This window comes from Esox lucius, chromosome 1, assembly GCF_011004845.1.
Source record: "Esox lucius isolate fEsoLuc1 chromosome 1, fEsoLuc1.pri, whole genome shotgun sequence".
Taxonomy (NCBI): domain Eukaryota; kingdom Metazoa; phylum Chordata; class Actinopteri; order Esociformes; family Esocidae; genus Esox; species Esox lucius.
This window is the reverse complement of record NC_047569.1, coordinates 30,379,549-30,397,353: the sequence shown is the minus strand read 5'-3', so window position 1 is coordinate 30,397,353 and position 17,805 is coordinate 30,379,549. Positions and strand designations below refer to the sequence as shown.

At 41.5% G+C, this 17,805-nt stretch overlaps 3 protein-coding genes across 3 annotated transcripts; all 3 read left to right on the top strand.

Moving 5' to 3' along the window:
* Positions 1 to 202: 202 nt before the first annotated feature.
* On the top strand, positions 203 to 6,557 carry zgc:101731 (SNARE_SNAP25N and SNARE_SNAP23C domain-containing protein). The gene is made up of 7 exons (XM_034293578.1): positions 203 to 408; positions 1,659 to 1,700; positions 1,972 to 2,020; positions 2,834 to 2,945; positions 3,198 to 3,335; positions 6,245 to 6,389; positions 6,480 to 6,557. The coding sequence occupies exons 1-7, from the start codon at positions 337 to 339 to the stop codon at positions 6,543 to 6,545; spliced, it is 624 nt and encodes a 207-aa protein (XP_034149469.1). The 5' UTR covers positions 203 to 336; the 3' UTR covers positions 6,546 to 6,557.
* A 1,140-nt stretch (positions 6,558 to 7,697) lies between these two features.
* On the top strand, positions 7,698 to 11,713 carry zgc:113149 (uncharacterized protein LOC541363 homolog). The gene is made up of 5 exons (XM_010893856.4): positions 7,698 to 7,915; positions 9,119 to 9,352; positions 9,516 to 9,968; positions 10,117 to 10,170; positions 10,268 to 11,713. Exons 2-5 carry the CDS (start codon positions 9,214 to 9,216, stop codon positions 10,747 to 10,749), a joined length of 1,128 nt encoding a protein of 375 aa, XP_010892158.2. The 5' UTR covers positions 7,698 to 7,915; positions 9,119 to 9,213; the 3' UTR covers positions 10,750 to 11,713.
* Positions 11,714 to 11,718: 5 nt separating this feature from the next.
* On the top strand, positions 11,719 to 14,886 carry zgc:171927 (uncharacterized protein LOC100124616 homolog). Its single transcript, XM_010893857.5, has 7 exons — positions 11,719 to 11,797; positions 11,970 to 11,993; positions 12,381 to 12,453; positions 12,649 to 12,744; positions 13,022 to 13,117; positions 13,347 to 13,478; positions 13,628 to 14,886. The coding sequence occupies exons 1-7, from the start codon at positions 11,742 to 11,744 to the stop codon at positions 13,850 to 13,852; spliced, it is 702 nt and encodes a 233-aa protein (XP_010892159.1). The 5' UTR covers positions 11,719 to 11,741; the 3' UTR covers positions 13,853 to 14,886.
* The last annotated feature ends 2,919 nt before the right edge of the window (positions 14,887 to 17,805 follow it).

Here is a 17,805-nt window from a genome sequence, read left to right as displayed (position 1 = left end):
TTGTTGACTGAACCGAACGTTTTCACCCAGAGAAGGGCGTTCAGTTCACGGCCTTCCCTTCTGGCACCAATGGCAAAGCACATTACTGAATTACCATGTCAGAATGTCTGGATGATACCTCATAGACACCTCTGCTGCCTGGACTTTTGAATTACTGTACAATATAGAGCTCTGTACTACAGCACTGTTTGTCTATATTTTTTTATTCATTTTTTAACCAGAACTAGTGTCAAATTCAACTGATGCTCTAACCTCACCTGTTGGGAAAAGAGGCCACTGAGCAAACCAGGCGTAGACGGTGCCATCCTCCCGCTGCTGCTGTAGATCACAGTCAACATGGCTGCCCACAGGCCCGTGAGGACAGAGCACGATGAGCTACATAGAAAGGCCGACCACGTCACAGATGAGGTAATGACTTGTGTGTTTTGAGAAGTGTCAACTCCTTTAACATTTCGATATTGAAAACTGGGAGGTTCAGTTGTCCTTTTTATAAATACACAATGTGCATTGTTGCCTGTTGATCCTGACATTAAAATCTTAATCGCTTTGTATGCAGGCTTTTTATACAGAGATGACACACTGACAGCACCCTTAGCCTGTTTTCCTCTTTGGTACGGGTTAGTTACTGCACATCGCAGCCATTTCACAGTCGTTATCTCAACCTCTGGAAATGCCCCGGGGAAATATACCCAGTTCTGTGAACACACACTTGGCACACGGACCTCTGAAACTAGAGTTTATTGATCACCTGAGTACGGAGCCCCCTTGGGGTCAGCTGAGAAAAAAAATACTAAACCGTGGTCAGAGAATAAAAATTCATTCCCTCGGTTTTAGAATCTGTTTGAATGGATTCATAATCCGTGCCCTCAGTTTTATAAACTGTTCGCATGGTTTTCCAATCTGTGCGGACGGTTTTGCAATCTGTGCGCACGGTTTTGCAATCTCTGCGCACAAATTTGTAAACGTGCCCAGGTTAAAGCGCGAAAAAGTGTGTAACATTCCAGAGAAGATGGCACGGGGTAGCCTACTTTCAGCAGCGTCTGCATCTGACAAGTAAATCATATCTAGATTTAAGGCTAGATGTAATGCTATATTGATGAATTGAATTGTTCGTTTTACTGCTTTCATAACTTACGTTGCATTTATTGAGTTTTTCACTCACTCCAAAACCTCAGCAGCAGTTTGTAGTTGAGTTACCTGAAAATATGTTATTGTTAGGCGACTACACAGCTCCGTGATATGTCGCTGTATCGCCAGGAGTTGGTAGTTCAGTTTACCCGATGTATGGTTACTTTAAACTAGGTACAGGGCCCGCAAGTTGCTGGTAATTTCGGCTGACATTACAGTTATGTTAAGGCAACAGGGGGGCTCTGTACCTGAGCCTGACACTGGTAGGGAAGATGGAGTTCAGTGAGATTCCAAAAAATGTGTCTTGCAAGATTCACTACCACCAAAAATGCTATCCCTGTGTAAATAGTGTTATGAATTCTACATAGTTTAATATGGGCTATACAAATACTGTTTTAGCTATAATGAGTATAGGTGTTTTGGCAATTTTTAATCCTCACCCTTAGGATTTGATACGTTTTTAATACAGTATCTAATCTACAGTAACTACATCCACTGTCCTCTCTCTCTCTCTCCCTTTGCTCAAACAGTCCCTGGAGAGTACACGTCGCATGATGCAGCTAGTTGAGGAGGTACTGTATGGGAGTCCGCCTGTCTCTATCGACCGAGCCCTAATTATAATTACGCATCGTCTTCATCACATTGCTTCTTGGGAATTTTGTTGGCTGCCTGATGATAATGAACTCCAATCAGTCTTTTAAGAGAAGCGTGTTCATTTGATTTCTGTTGAAAAGCAACGTCACAATCAGCCACATTGCAATGGATCTGCTCCCATTTCTGTTTGAATGTCTTTTATTAAACAGAACAGGTGCCAAAAATGAACCAAATCTCTTATCTCAACAGAGCAGAGATAAAGGAATCCTGTGTCTGGTCATGCTGGATGAACAAGGAGGTAATGAAATCGATACGACTGTAGGTCATTATTCCCATCACTTTCCCTCATGGTATGATGTTTGGAGGTGGGCACATCAGTGTCAGTCGCACAGCAGCAGTCTTAGAAGGTTGTTGTTTGTGTCTGTACTGTAAGTCAGTGATTATGTCAGTATACTGTCTGTGTACGGTGGTCTGCACGCTTCTGTCTGTACACTTTGTGTTTTCTCCTGTGTTCCTTCCATCTGTTCTTCTCGCGCTACCCGAGATGGGCAGAGCACTTTGACCGCATTGAAGAGGAAGGACAGATCACATCTATCAGGACATGAAAGAGGCCAAGAAAAATCTCAGTGGCATGGTCATGTGCTGTGTCCTGTGCATCTGTCCTGCATGGAGGTCACCCACGTCTGTGTGTTAGCACTGCGCCCCTCAAGTCAGGCCCGCTGGCTCGCAGGAAGGCTGTCTGACTGTGCCTGATGCCTCTGCTCAAAAACTGCTTTCTGTTTCGAGCCCGTGATTCATCTTGTTTGTTTTGTTTCAATTTTGAGGTTGGGTGAATAGAAGCAAAGAAGACAAGAACCGCAATTTAATAGAATACCTTCTAGTCACACCAGGCGTTTCATGGACTTGTACACGATTGTAATGTTTTTTTTTCTCCCTGATATACGTTTTGTGGTTTGCACATGCTTTACATTTTTATGCAATTCCATAATGTTTCAACGCTGGCTTCTTTAATTTGTCAATCGGGAGCTTGTTGAATTACCTTCTCCTGTTCTCCCTTTTCCTCCCCCTCACCCCCATGCCTCCCATTCCTTCACGTTTTGCGTTCGTCCAGAACAACTTGAGAGGATTGAGGAGGGCCTGGATCAGATCAACTCTGACATGAAGGAGGCCGAGAAGAACCTGACAGACCTGGGCAAATGCTGCTGTCTGTGCTCCTGTGATAAGTAGGTGCCGGCGGGAGGAGTGGGTGGCAGGGTTAAAATGTGAAATACCTCTTTCCTTCTTTAGTTGCCACACGTCAGCCTCCTGCTTGATTGGCTCGTCTCTTCCTAAAAATTGTGCAAAGATGCTCAACAGGTCAGCGTTTCGATCAGCATTTTCTTCTCAACATAACCCTTGGTTGTGCTCCATGAGGTGAAAGCTGTCAGTGCAATCGTCTGTGTCATGTGCTCCGTCCTGTCTGTGGCTCTGCGCAGGCTGAAGGACTTTGAGGAAAGTGGAGCCTATAAGAAAGTGTGGGGGGACAGCCAGGATGGGGTGGTGTCCAGCCAGCCGTCCTCACATGTCGCGGATGAGAGAGAGCAGATGGTCATGAGTGGTGGCTACATACACAGGTGAGTAAGTAGCTAGCTGTGCACAGGCCTTGCGATAGGCATGCGGTGACACTGAACAAATGATCGTCAATCTGTCAACCATTCATTGTTTTCATGTAATTCCACACAAAACTCTGTGGACTAGGGTGATATTAACCATGATCATGCCATTCTGCATATGTAATCCATTTCAAACATAGGAACACTATAAAATATGTTGAATTTGTATCTTTGGATTAAGTTCTGGTCTTCAACGTTACTCTACAGTCTATCCACTTTGAGACAAAAAAACAACACCTCCTACTGGCAAATTGATGTACCTACTACTATCAGTTAAGTCTCCAACTACTGATTTTAACATAGCCCTGCTTTTGTTTTAAATGTGTAACTAAATACTATAATTTGCTATCTTGACAAGTATTATTGTAAGATCTCCTAATAACTACATAGGTTCACTGTTGCTATAAAAGTTATTAATTCCAGTTGGTATAACAGAGAAAATGTTATGTAACCATACTTTTAATGTAAAATATATGTGCATATATTTTGTATCTTATTTGCTACATGAGTTTCTAAGACCTGTACATTGTCTAGCTATCATCTATTAAAAGGTTTGCTGGTGGAAGGTTTTAAAAGTGTAAACTTGTGTATTAGTCATCCCCATGTATTAACCGCTGTGGTTGAAAATGTTTTCAAAATCTGTGTATAGTCTGCGGTTTATCAGCGGGAAATTACAGTATATACACTGCTCAAAAACATTAAGGGAACAAATAATCATCACAGTATTGCACCACGTCAGTTTTAATTCAGGGATATCAATTTATCCAGTTAGGAAGCATAAGCGATTATGAATCAATGCCACCTGTTTTGGTGCAAATAAAAGTGACAAAAGGTGCACTGGAGTGGCAACAGCAAGACAACCTCCAAAAAGGGAATGGTTTTGCAGGTGGTGGCCATAGACAATGTCTCTCTCTTTACCCTTCCTGACTGATTCTTCTCTAGTTTTACATTTTGCTAGTGTCCTTGTCACTACAGGTAGCATGAGGTGGTACCTGCAGCTCATTCAATTTGCACAGGCAGTCCAGCTCCTCCAGGATGGCACATCCATGCTGTGTCTCCCAGTAGTCTCAAGAGCACGGAGGAGATACCAGGAGACAGGCCGTTACACGAGGAGAGCTGCGCAGAGCCATAGAAGGGCATTAACCCAGCAGCAGGAGCCCGACAAAATGACCTTCAGCGGGCTACTGGTGTGCATAGTGTCTGACCAAACTATCAGAAACAGACTCCATGAGGGTGGCATGAGGGCCGGACATCCTCTAGTGGGTCCTGTGCTCACAGCCCGGCACTGTGCAGCTCAGTTGGCATTCGCCAGAGAACACCAGCATTGGCAAATCCGCCATTGGCGCCCTGTTCTCTTCACAGATGAGAGCAGGTTCAAACTGAGCATGTGACAGACATGAGAGTCTGGAGACGCCGTGGTGAACGTTATGCTACCTGCAACATCATCAAGCATGACCGGTTTAGCAGTGAGTCAGTGATGGTCTGGGGAGGCTTATGCTTGGATGTTTGCATAGACCTCCACGTGCTAGCCAACGGTACCCTGACTGCTGTTAGGTACCGGGATGAAATACATTTTTGGATGACGAAGGCTTTGATGCCATTGACTGGCCGTTACGTTCCCCAGACCTCAATCCAATTGAGAACCTCTAGGATGTTATGTATTGGTGCATCCAATGCCACCAAGTAGCACCACAGGCTGTCCAGGATCTCACTGATGCCCTGATCCAGGTCTGGGAGGAGATCCCCCAGGACAGCATTTGCCGTCTCATCAGGAGCACGCCCAGACATTGTCGAGAGTACATACAGGCACGTGAGGGGCCATACACACTACTGAGTCATATTATAAGTTGAGGTGATGAAATTCACGCAAGTTGGAACCATCTGTGATTTCAATTGTTTACTTAGATTTTTGGTGTGAGTTTTAATCCAGCCCTCAATCGTTTGGTGATTTTGGTTTCCATTGACCATGTTTACGTCATTTTGTTCTCAACGAATAACACAATGTTCAGAAAAGATTTTGATCTTTAATATATTTCGTTCATTGAGACCGGATATGTGATTTAAGTGTTCCATACATTTTTTATGCAGTGTATTGTATATACCTATAGGAGAATATTTTTTATAAATGTGTATATTAGCATGGTAAGAATTGGAAATGATAGACCAAGACTTCTGTGGTAAAATTGGTTGGGATAAGGTGTTGGGATAACACATTTATATGACAACCAAACCAATACTAATTTTTTTCCCCATTAGAATGTGGTTGTTCTTCTAAACAGTAAATATAGTGATAACACATTGGGGAATTCAAAAAAACCCTGCCACCTTTTTGATTGGTTAAATAAAGATTTACAATTCTATTGATCTACATCTCAATGAAATATTACACACACATCTTGAAAAAAATATGAACCCGCTGTCTTGACCATTATTGACTAAGAGGAATGTTCCATTTGGATCAAAGGCAGATGCATGTTTGATATGTACTATATTACACCATTATGCCGATGCACTAATAACTCTATGTTGCACAATTTCATATTTGGCACATGCATTTTTTTAACTCACTCCAAAATTATTTGAACGCACACAAATACTACTTGCTCATTTATAGTTCCAAGGACTATAATAAAAGCTGTGCGTGGACGCGGAAAGATATTTATCCTGGTCTAATATGACAGGTAAAACCAGTCACCTGTGTTTAAGCACCTGTACAAACAGAGGTTCATTTAAACCCACTGCCCCTCCTTTGACGCACAGAACACACCTTGCAAACACAACATTGTAAACTCTAAAAAGTGCAAATCTGACATCTGCAAATTATGCAGTCTGTGGTGTTTTTTCTCTTAATCTGTATTTCTGTTTGTCAGGGTGACAAATGATTCACGTGAAGATGAGATGGAGGAGAATCTGAGACATGTAGGCAGCATGTTAGGCAACCTGAAGAGCATAGCACAGGATGTGGGCAATGAGATTGACACACAAAATCTCCAGATAAACCGCATTGATGTCAAGGTAAGTCTACCTGCCACACAGCCATAACTCAGAAAGAACTGGATTCCCTATTATGTATTGAACAACAATCAACGTTTTATTATTTTCCAGACCAACCTCAATGTTTCCTGCATTGATGCTGCCAGTCGACAAGCTAAGAATCTAATGAAGAATTAGAGGAAGAGGAACCTTTTTTGCTGTTTGATATGCTCTAACTTTGCTTTTCTGTGCCAACATGTCTCCATGTAACGTTCATCCACATGGGTCATATATGTCCTTAATTAACAGGGTAACCAACATTATCCAAAACAGTCTCCATCTTCACAACAATATTTAGTACAAATTCAATGAAATATCAAAGGCAGCCGCCATAGTTTTGAAATGACGGTCCCACTGACTATTGGACTCACTACAGCCATCTGTTGGTTAGATTCTATTCTCTAAAAACGAAAGGTAGGCTAGCCATTACACATCTGTTTTTTTTTACCCAATCTTGGGCATTCTCCCCCTCCCCACCTCTGTCGATGTGAAATGGAGACGCAGTGGAGTTGGATTTGTTTCTAATCTTGTTGCAGACGATATACGGTAAATTATGAGGAATTAACATTCGGCAGCTACGGTAGTTTTTAAAATGCACTTTATAAGTCATTTGTCTTTTTTACAAATTTTTATCTTTTAAGAAGTGTCTCAGTGAACTTTATAATGTATCCACTGTATTCTGCATTCCCCATGATGTGTCAGGATATCCTGGGTAGGGATTGTGTCATCGCTTTACATCTCCGTATCCAGCAGTTGATGGTCCTTGTAAATCAGCTTATGTCAAACTTGGTTTCCATCGCACAATTTCCTAAATGCAATAATAAAAAAGAAGCTGACCCAATAAATCCCCTTGTTGTTGTGATGTTTATTTGCTAACATAATACCGGATAATGCTGTTAATGTATACGTGAACAATGGTGACTCATTTTGTCACCCCTTTATATAAATTATAAATTTCAATGAGTTCCATTTTATATTAAACTATGGCTACATTCTTGATATCACGGATTTTGTTAAAGACCTATTGACTTATATTTTTCTTTCTACATGTCACTGGGTTATTAATCTGAAATCAGTTTAAATGTTACCAGTGTTCATACTAAGTATGAACTCTTTAAATTGTCCAGCGCCACATTGTCCATTAGTATATGCTGTTACAATTACCAGTAAGTACTAGTTTACGGCCTTCGTTCTTCAATACAAACAACATGGATTTGTTAAGAATTGTCTCCACGTGGAGTACATCTTTCGTTCGATACATAATGTACGTTAATTCATAACGAAAGTAGCAATGATTGATGTACGTTGAACAGTAATCTGTCCATTTTCTGGCAGCATGCCAAATTCGTATTCTGGTAAGATTTCGTAGATGTTGCGCTCGTGGCCGTGTGTGGGTCATGAAAAAAAACGCCATCGGAGTGCTGCGTGCGCAACGTTATCGTTTCTGTGCGAAGTTTATGAAGCTGCACTGCAAGAGGAGAAAAAAAAAAACATTCTTCACACTACGGGTAATTCCTACCATATCAAATCAATCACAACTTCACATTTGGTACTGTTAACAATTTTAACAGGGTGATAAATTATTACGCTAGCTAAAGTTTCAGTATCTGTAAACAATCTGCAAACAAACGCGGACGACCTAGCTTACTTAGCTAGCCAGCCAGCTAGCGGCCGACCGAGCCAACGTTGCTCTACGTCTTTCCAAAATGGTAGCTAGCTAGGCAGATTGAATACGAAAATTCGCTGTTGTCTTGTCGGTTTATCCATATACAGTTATTAAATACGCGGAGGTTTTCTATTGCATATTTCGTCCTGTCTTGGCACGGATGTTCATTACCGTGTTTGAAAAGACTGGCGTTCGCTGTACGGCAAACATCAAAGCATAGTAGGTAGCTAGATTCACCGTAGACAAGGGAGGGGGTTCAACAAAGAACCAGGAAGCATAATGCTCATTGGCCTGGCAAGGCTGTGTAAGATTGTAGCTGCTAATTATACAAATAGTTAATTTAAAGGCAAATGACCGAATTTAATTCATCATGCATTTATTTACTTTTAGTTTTTACAAAACTATCGTCTCTGTCTCTAATCTTTCCAATAATGACGGGTGTCATGACTCTTGGAATGTAGCTTGCTGTATTTTAATAGAACTTGATGCATCAGGTCACTTTAGTTGACATTTAATTCCCTATACTGAATATGATGTGCCAATGACCCAGAGTACATCGAGGACTGTTGCCTAAAGTAAATTGTACTGAAACTAGGCAAGTATACCAGGTTTTATCATGTAAGCCAGGGGTGTCAAAATCATTTCATGACAGGTTCAAGCTGTATTGTTGGGATACAAGTGCCGTTGTTTGGCGAGTAGTGGAAAGCTTAGCCGGACTATTTCAGACTAACCAGCTGTTGGCAATACAGTGTTTGCTCTCGATGTACCGAAATATGTATCACCGAAATAAAGTACAGTGGGGGGGGGGGCACAAGTAAGCACCTGCAAGCACCTGCAAGCACTAAGCCCCAAGTGGAATGAGTTTAACATGTTTTGAAGTGTTCCCCAAGGGATGGATCCCAAGACTTCCCAGCACAGCATATTTTAACACAGACCATCATTTGTCCCCACAATGTATTTCAGTGCACTTGTTTCTTGAATCTCTCTACACGGTCCATATTGCACTGTGATTCAAACCAGTGGTTTATGTTCTGTCCTTGTGCAGACTGGCTGTGCCAGGGCTGTTGCCCTCTTAGGTACGGGCAGCGCTCTCAGGGGGGCGTGTGAACAGGATAGGCCAGGAGACGTGCGGGCCGCAACATGAATTTCAAATTCACCTATAGCGAAATAGAGGATCTTGGGGGCAACCTGCCAATGAAGAAGAGGAAGTCGCGCTTCACCTTCAACGAAGTCCACCTGCTGCTGACTGAAGTAAAAAGGAACAGGCACATACTCGTGAGTAAGTACCCATTTGCACACAACGTATATTAGTGTTTACGAAGTTGTGCTCTGTAATGTGTGAGGTCCGGTGGTCATGATCTGCCTCCTTCCCTAATTCTCTGCTTGCCTCTTTTTTTTTGTACCGCAATGTGCTGTCACCTTTGCGTGTCACCATGCCACAGGCAAGTTCAACCAAGGGGCCTCGTCAGACCTGAGGAAACGGACATGGGCGGACATCGCAATTCGCATCAACAAAATCAGCGAGTGCCAACGGGAGGTCATGGAGATTGTCAAGAAGTGGGCGGACCTGAAATGCGACGCCAACCGCAGGATGGCGGCCATGCGGGGCCCCAACGGCATTCGGATCTCCCAGAACTTGTCGCCAGTGGAGAAGATGGTGCACGAGATCCTAACCATGTCCCCTCCAGACAAGGCCACTCTGGCCAATATGACTTATGAGCCTGAGGAGGAAGACTTTGGCAACATGTCGGCTGGCACCTCTAACGGTATGTCCGGCCTTTATCACGTAGGCGTGCCCGGCACCAGCCCCCACGCCATTGGCCCGTCCGTGCCCCTGTCACCGTTCTCCGCTCCGGACAAAGACGCCGCCATGTTATCCCAGATGCAGTTTGGCCGTGAGTCTTCCCTGTGTTCCGAGCAAAGCTTTGCCTCTCCTTATGAGCATTTTCTTGCCGTGACTCGTGCGCGCAACGCACAGTTCACACGTTGTGTTGATTGTTCACTTCTCCCATGTCATATTTTAATTATGATAATTTTTTTTAGGGGATCCTTCGCAGTTATCTCATGAGTTTTCATTCGAGGCACCGATCGATGACGGTAAAGCCTTCTCTCTCACTTCATGGTTTCCAGAGTTTGTTCGCGTCCTGTGTTTCTGTATTGTTATGGGCCTGTTTTGTTTGTGTGTTGGCAATAGACAGTCTAGGGTTTGACGACCTAGAGGAAGAACCACGTCATATGGGCTCCTTCCGTCCTCCCGCTGAGCCACGTCGCACCTACTCCAGACTCGCCGCCTCCTCCACCCCTATGTCTTCCTCCGTGGCTCCCGCGTCCCCTCCTGTGTCCTCCTCTTTCCCCGCTCCCTCCTCTTCCTTCCCCGCTCCCTCCTCCTATCCTCCCGCCCCCCCTGCCACAGGGACGAGGGCCGTGCGGGAGCAGCTAGCCCACAGTGCCTCCCTTAGCCTCCAGGAGCAGCAGGCCACCACGGCTCTGCTGGAGGCCGTGTCGGGATCTCTGGGGACCCTGGCCCAGTCGGTGCAGCAGCTGGTGGAGTCGCAGCAGGTGTTTGTGCGCGACTCCCTGCAGATGCAGCGAGAGACTGTTAGTGTCTTGCGAGACTTCTCCACAAATGCCCTGGCTCTCCTGCGGGACAAGGTCAACAGCCACCCGACAACTTAACATACACGCAAAACATTTATACATCCACAGACCCTACCTGTGAAGTGATTGCCTGTGGACTGAGATCATGTCATTAATACTGTTTGCTGATTCATCTTGACAGTGAGCATGCTGCTACTAGTGTAGAGTACTAAATAGCAGGAAGCCAAAATATAATCATGAATACCTTTTTTTTTTTTTTTATAAAAATGTGCTTTAACCAGTGACAGGAAAGTTGTGGGTTGATGATAAACAACAATTTATTCACCTGTCATGGTTCCAGTACTATAGTAAATTGTTACTTTTTATTTATTTTTTACAGAATCAGATGAGCGTGGACATTGCAAGGACGTTTATCAGTTATTAGCGTGCATTATTTTAAAACCTTTTGTTTTGCTCACGTTTTGTTTTACATTGAATCGTTTTGTAGGCTTCCTGTAACACCTTTTGTAATGACCATTCACGCACATACATTCCATGCGTAGCCTAAAACATTTCTAGATTAATTTTGGTCAGAGCATTTGGATAACTAACAAAAAGACCAGCACATACATGTGGCTAGTATGAATGGTCCTGTTTCCTGTGTCAGTTCTGTGTCACAGCTGTCAGCCTCTGTCATATGGTCATCCAAATGTTAGCTGGTGGTTTTTAAATGGGCAATAAATCCCACTACAACTGGCAAGTGACGATTACATAGCAACTGGTCATGTTTGTAGCATTTTGCACTTCAATTTAATTTATTTTCATTTGCATTGAGTTTAAAATATATTGTCTGTTAAAACCTTTTTTTAAAACATTTGAATTCTATTTGTCAAGGCTAAAGAAATTTGTTTTTATGAAAATGTATTCTTTTCACTGAACTTGAATTAACTTTTAGATTTTCCAGACTGAATGATTTTTTTAAGAAAACATACTCTAGACTACTGTCTTTCTGTAAAATGTAATGAGTGATGACAAAATCTTGGGAATAAAACTTTGTTTTTAACTTTTTTTGTTGTTGCTATGGACAGTGAATGAATATCACAGTGGGATTTGCCATGCTGATCCGGGCTACAGCTTTGAGGCTCAGGTACTGACCAAACTGAAACATGATCTTGGGCTTTAATAAATAATGGGACTCCTGGCTGGTGCTGTTTGCCCTCTGAAGGACAGAAACAACGCATCTGAAAAGCCAAAGATAACAAAGACATAACATTAACAGTCCTATTCCCTTTGCTTACAATCCTTCCTCTTGGATATAGGTACCTGGCCATGAATCCTGAATAGTAAGTACTAATGAGTTGTGCGTGACTGTTGTGGTGTTATTTTTATGGTTATAAAAGCAAGAAGATGTAATCTGATGTCGTTTGGACAAAGGTTTAAAATGCTCAGAATGTTTTAGTTGTTCCCTGACATTTAAAGGCCAGTATAAGTGATGTAATGGGTGTGAACTTTTGTATAGGATTTATTTTGCTTTTTTTCACAAAGAAACTTCGGCTCGGAAGACAACTTGGCCGTATAAACAACCGCTACCGAAATGTAACTTGAAAAGCTGACCGCGGTGTTTGTTTCTGCAGAACGTGTACAGAAACACATGATTACATTTTCAGTTCACCCGTGTTTCTCCGATCCTACTTAACAGTGATCCTAAATACGTGTGATGTCTTCCTCAGCGACTACCTGTTCAAGCTGCTTCTTATAGGAGACTCCGGTGTTGGCAAATCTTGTCTGCTCTTGCGGTTTGCGGTAGGCATCGTGTTAAATTTGAATTCACACAATCTTTGGTGTTGCCCTTGTCCTGTGTGGCATTGAGTCTGAAGTCCGGGCCGCTTCCTTTGTAGACAGGACACTGCAAAAGCAATCCAAACCAGTACTTGACCAAGGTTAGCAGGTGTGTTCAGACATAAATAATAGCTCAGCTCAATTGTTTTTCGTCCTCAGGATGACACATACACAGAGAGTTACATCAGCACCATCGGAGTTGACTTTAAGATCCGAACAATTGAAATGGAAGGAAAGACTGTCAAACTTCAAATTGTGAGCATGTTTTTATAAGATCAGGAATTACTTAATCTGGCGTTTCAGGTAAATTCAAGCTCGGCAGATTCATTTTAGCCCAGTGGGACTCGTGTAACATATGAGTGCCAAAATAAAATGATCTGACTAACAATTGGGGCCTGTGATGGAAGAAAATCCACATTGTGTGGGCCTCAGGTGGGACTGTCTTTACTAGTCAGACCTAGTTGTACATTTTAGGGATGTTGATGTGGTAAGGCTTGTCTGTAAGATCTAACTGATGCTCAACCGCTTCTAGTGGGACACAGCTGGACAAGAGAGGTTCCGGACGATCACCTCCAGTTATTACAGAGGAGCGCATGGGATAATTATTGTGTATGATGTCACTGATCAGGTAACATGTCTAAGTTCACTGTTCCTAAATATAGCTGAGTATTTAAGTAATTCAGCAGACACACTTTTTTAATCAGAATGACTTACTGCAGAGAATGGAGACATTTTAAAAATGTTTTCTTTGTCCTTGCCAAACATTTACTTTCTACTACTCCAAGTAGACCGTCTATTGCATTAGAGCTAATTGAATAAAACCGTATGTACAGGATTTCATTTTGTGTTGTTGCCAGGAGTCTTTTAACAACGTTAAGCAGTGGTTGGAAGAGATTGACCACTATGCATGTGAAAATGTCTCCAAGTTACTTGTGGGCAACAAATGTGACTTGGTCTCAAAAAAGGTTGTGGACTCCGCCACTGGTCTGGTAAGTGTCTCCATTCACAAAATACTTGTGCCATCAGTGCACAAAACATTCCTGATTGACTACAAATTTCTGTTAATGATAGATAGGTGTAACAGTATAATGATATTTCTTCCTGTTGTGAAGTCAAATTCTGCTGTCTTTTGCCTCAGGAACTGGCTTCGTCCCTAAAGATGCCATTTTTAGAAACCAGTGCCAAGAATGCTGATAATGTTGAGAAATCATTTTTAACCATGGCCTCTGAAATCCAGAAGCGTGTTGGAAATGACACTGTTCAGACTGAGGCTGCTAAAGTTGGCAAAAAGATCAACAGTGCCCCCCTTTGGCCTGGGGCAAAAGACAAAGCTGCCGCAGAGGAGGCAAATTCTTGTTGCTAGCATCATACCCAGATTACAGCATGAGCATCGGTTAATTTTGAAAAAAATAAGGGCATTTCCTTAAGGGGTTTTTTCTCTTTTTTTTTTCAAGAGTTGGGGATTGCTCCCTGAGGTATTCAATTGTGTATGGAGTTCCCTTTTCAAGCAATGCAGCTACTGAATTACCTTTCTGTATAAGAAACATAAATGGACAATAGAACAATTTAAATGACACATGTGGACATACAAAATTGGTGGATGTTTACTTTAGGCTTTACACAAATTTGTTGACTTTAGGGTGGCTACATGTGTATTTTATGTGTTACATTGTGGAGAAGTTATCGTGTTAGTAATTGTGTTAACGCACTTTAAAGGGGAAGTCTCAAATTTGGTCCCACCTTGTGGACATTAGCTGAATGACAGCAACATTGCATGTATTCAAACAAACTCTTCACTCACTTCACCTTTTCGTTTAGTTAACCATGACACAAACTGTAACATTTATAAATTTCGCTTGCCTTTGTCTGCCATTGCTTGTTTGAGGAGAGACAATACTGTCTTAGTGAGGCTCATGGACGATGGCGCTGCTTTTACATTTGACAACAGAAACTGGTGCGCCTTCTGTTGGCCAATGGGAATTCGGCATTTAGGATGCCTCTGGTACACTTCTGGTGAATCGATGTTTTGAAACACTATCATTACGCTATTATATTGTAACGTCTGGCAGGGCAGTGTCTCGAACCCGCGACCTTCGGCTCCCCAGGCGGGCACACTACCCACTCCAAATAGAGATATCCCTATATTATAAAATTATACCAATTCCCCTTTAACGTTTGTTGTTTAATTATGATAATACATTATATATTTGTGGCGTACATTGTTTTCTTGGTTGGTTTTTGTATATTTCGTGAGCTTTCTTTTGTTGACATTTTTGTTAAAATTGAGTTATTTACATATACTGGATTATTGGATGTTTATTAACCTCTGTGTGGTGTTATTTTTTTGAAAACGAATTTTTTGTGTCCATAATTCACAAAATAAAAAAGTTCCATCTCCAAAAAGGCATACCACACTGGAGTTAAAAGGTTCTATTTATGATCCAATCAAAAGCCTCAATGATTACGGGAGGACCAATCAAAATCCATATTTTAGCCATGTATTTAGCTGTGCTAGTTTGTGTATCAGCTAGTTGACTTGGGATAGTTCGCAAATTTAACAATACCAATAAGAACTTAACATTCAATGACTTTATTGATGATTTGTTAAAAAGTGATAGCAGTAGTGAAGTGTAAGTTGAAGCATATTAGTTATATTGCGGTTTGTTATAAATTAGATAGCCAACCCACTAGCTTGCAAGCTACCCTCCGTTAGCTACCTGGTCCCAATTCGCTAGCAAATGTACACAGTCCGGTTAGCTACGGTGAATATAGCCAGTCAACTAGCTCCACATCAAGTAGCAAATTAACGATTGCTAGCTAAGTAAACTTTTAATCGCCTTAGCTATCCATCTAGAAACTAGATGTGCAGCTAGCTGGCTTCTTAGTAATTAACTAATGATGTCGTCAGCACACTAACTAGTTAACTAGCTAACAAATCTAGATACGTTTTAGAGCTTTTGTGTTCAGCAGTGCAGTCATTATGGCCATGTATCAAGAACAGGGCCAGCTATAAAAAGAACGTAGTAAACTTGCTATAGTAGCTAACTGTTTTTGTAGAAATTGTGACTATAAAATAGATAACAGAGAAGGCTCAGATTATGATCATGAAGCATGGACACAGCAGGAGAAGTAACGAGACTAGTAAAAAGATAGTAAAAGAGACACAAAGAGTGGTAAAAAGTGTAAGCAGAGACACAGAGAGAAATGGGTGAGTATTGTCAGGCATTACCTTATAAAAAATAATATTTTGTGTGGTTACACAAAAAAACGATATCACAATAACAGAATACTAACAATACAAAATATTATAAGAATAAATAATATTGTGATGCTCCGCTGTGTTGTTGTATTGTTTTGTATCCCTAATAGTAGAGGCAGAAAAGTTGACGTTGCAGAACAAACAGGATTTTTGTTACTGTAATTCAGTTGAAAGGCACAGATGACCAAGACTTTTAGTCTTGTTACAAAAAATATGAACACAAGCAAGTACCTTTTGCTGCATTGGCCCAGATTGTGTTTGGTCAGTGTCCATACAGTATACAGTACTCTAAGTGCCATGGTTGACATGGACATCAAGGGCTCAAATGTACATTTGAGGTCAGACTCTCTCACCAACCATCATCTTGCCAAAGGCAAAGATATAAAAATAAAAAAAACACACCCAGAGGCCAAGAAGAGTGACCTCAGGTCAATGTCTAAGTAGATGCCTGCTAAAAGGAAAAGTACTAATAGTGATAGTGTTATGTAGAGTAAAAAAGACATGCTTAATGTATAAGGTGTTTCAAACTTGATGGTATTGCCTAAATGCATAGGAATTGACATGTTGAATATACATGTTTTAATGATTCAAATATAAATATGATGTATACTTTTATAAGATTTAGAAATAACACATTTTTCATTGTGTTAGATCAATGTTTTGGGATTAAGATATAAGATATTAAGATCCCGGATACAGGCGGCCGAAATGAGCTTTCTCCGCAGGGTGGCTGGGCGATCCCTTAGAGATAGGGTGAGAAGCTCGGTCACCCGGGAGGAGCTTGGAGTAGAGCCGCTGCTCCTCCACAACGAGAGGGGTCAGCTGAGGTGGCTTGGGCATCTGTTTCGGATGCCTCCGGAATGCCTTCCTGGGAAGGTGTTCCGGTCCCGTCCCACCGGGAGGAGACCCCGGGGAAGACCTAGGACACGCTGGAGGGACTATGTCTCCCGGCTGGCCTGGGAAAGCCTCGGTGTCCCCCCGGAAGAGCTGGAGGAAGTGTCTGGGGAGAGGGAAGTCTGGGCATCTCTGCTTAGACTGCTGCCCCCGCGACCCGGCCCCGGATGAAGCGGAAGAAGATGAATGAATGAATGAATGATATTCAATTTGCAATATGGCTATATTTATTCCTTGATACTAAAGGGTTTACATTGTGATGGTGAGATGGAACCTTATAAATCTGAACCGGATCAGTGCTCAGAATTATAAGGTTTCATATGCATTTGAACTATTCCAAAAAAGAAAATTTCTAACTGTCCCAGGATTTTGATATGACCCACCCTCAGTACAACTAGGGTGATGGCCTTGTTAAGCTATAAAAAATAAATGTACTATGTAAAACCTTTGCTAACAGGTTATAATTCTAAGCTCACGATTTAGCAACGTTGATTGACATATAGTAAGTTTAATGTTTATTGACTATCTAGGAACAATATATGAATAGCAGAATATGAACGATTTCATTACTGAACTGTTCAAATAATGTGATGGGTAATGTCCACATTTGTTATACAAGTTAGGTTGAAGGTAATTGGTAAAACAAATTAAAACATTGAGTTTTCTCTATAACAGAAATTATTTAATATCAATATATTTTCTCAGTTAATGATATGTTTACTGTAACAAATAATATATTCAGAGGGCTCTTACACCATTTCTACATACATAATTGTTTCATATTCTTGATATTACCTGCACTAATGCACTGCCCACTTCAATGCAAAAATAGCCTTGGTCTTTTGCCATTTACATGATGCAGTGGTGGGTTTTGGTGTTTGGTGTTGAAATACCAAATGAGCAGTCAGCAAGAAGAGATTAAGAACATCAATGTCTGGAAGGATTTGTTATGGCAAAAATTATTCTAACATCTCTACAGTTTTCCAGCTACTTGTTTATTAATTAATGGAATGTATTAAACATTGAACATTGGTCCATAATAAATACAAATATTACATTATCTTGGCAATTTCGTTATTATGATCTAAAGTAATTCTACATTTGTCTTGCATTTAATTTAGCTAAGTATTTATTTAATGATACAACAGTCATTTTTGTTCATT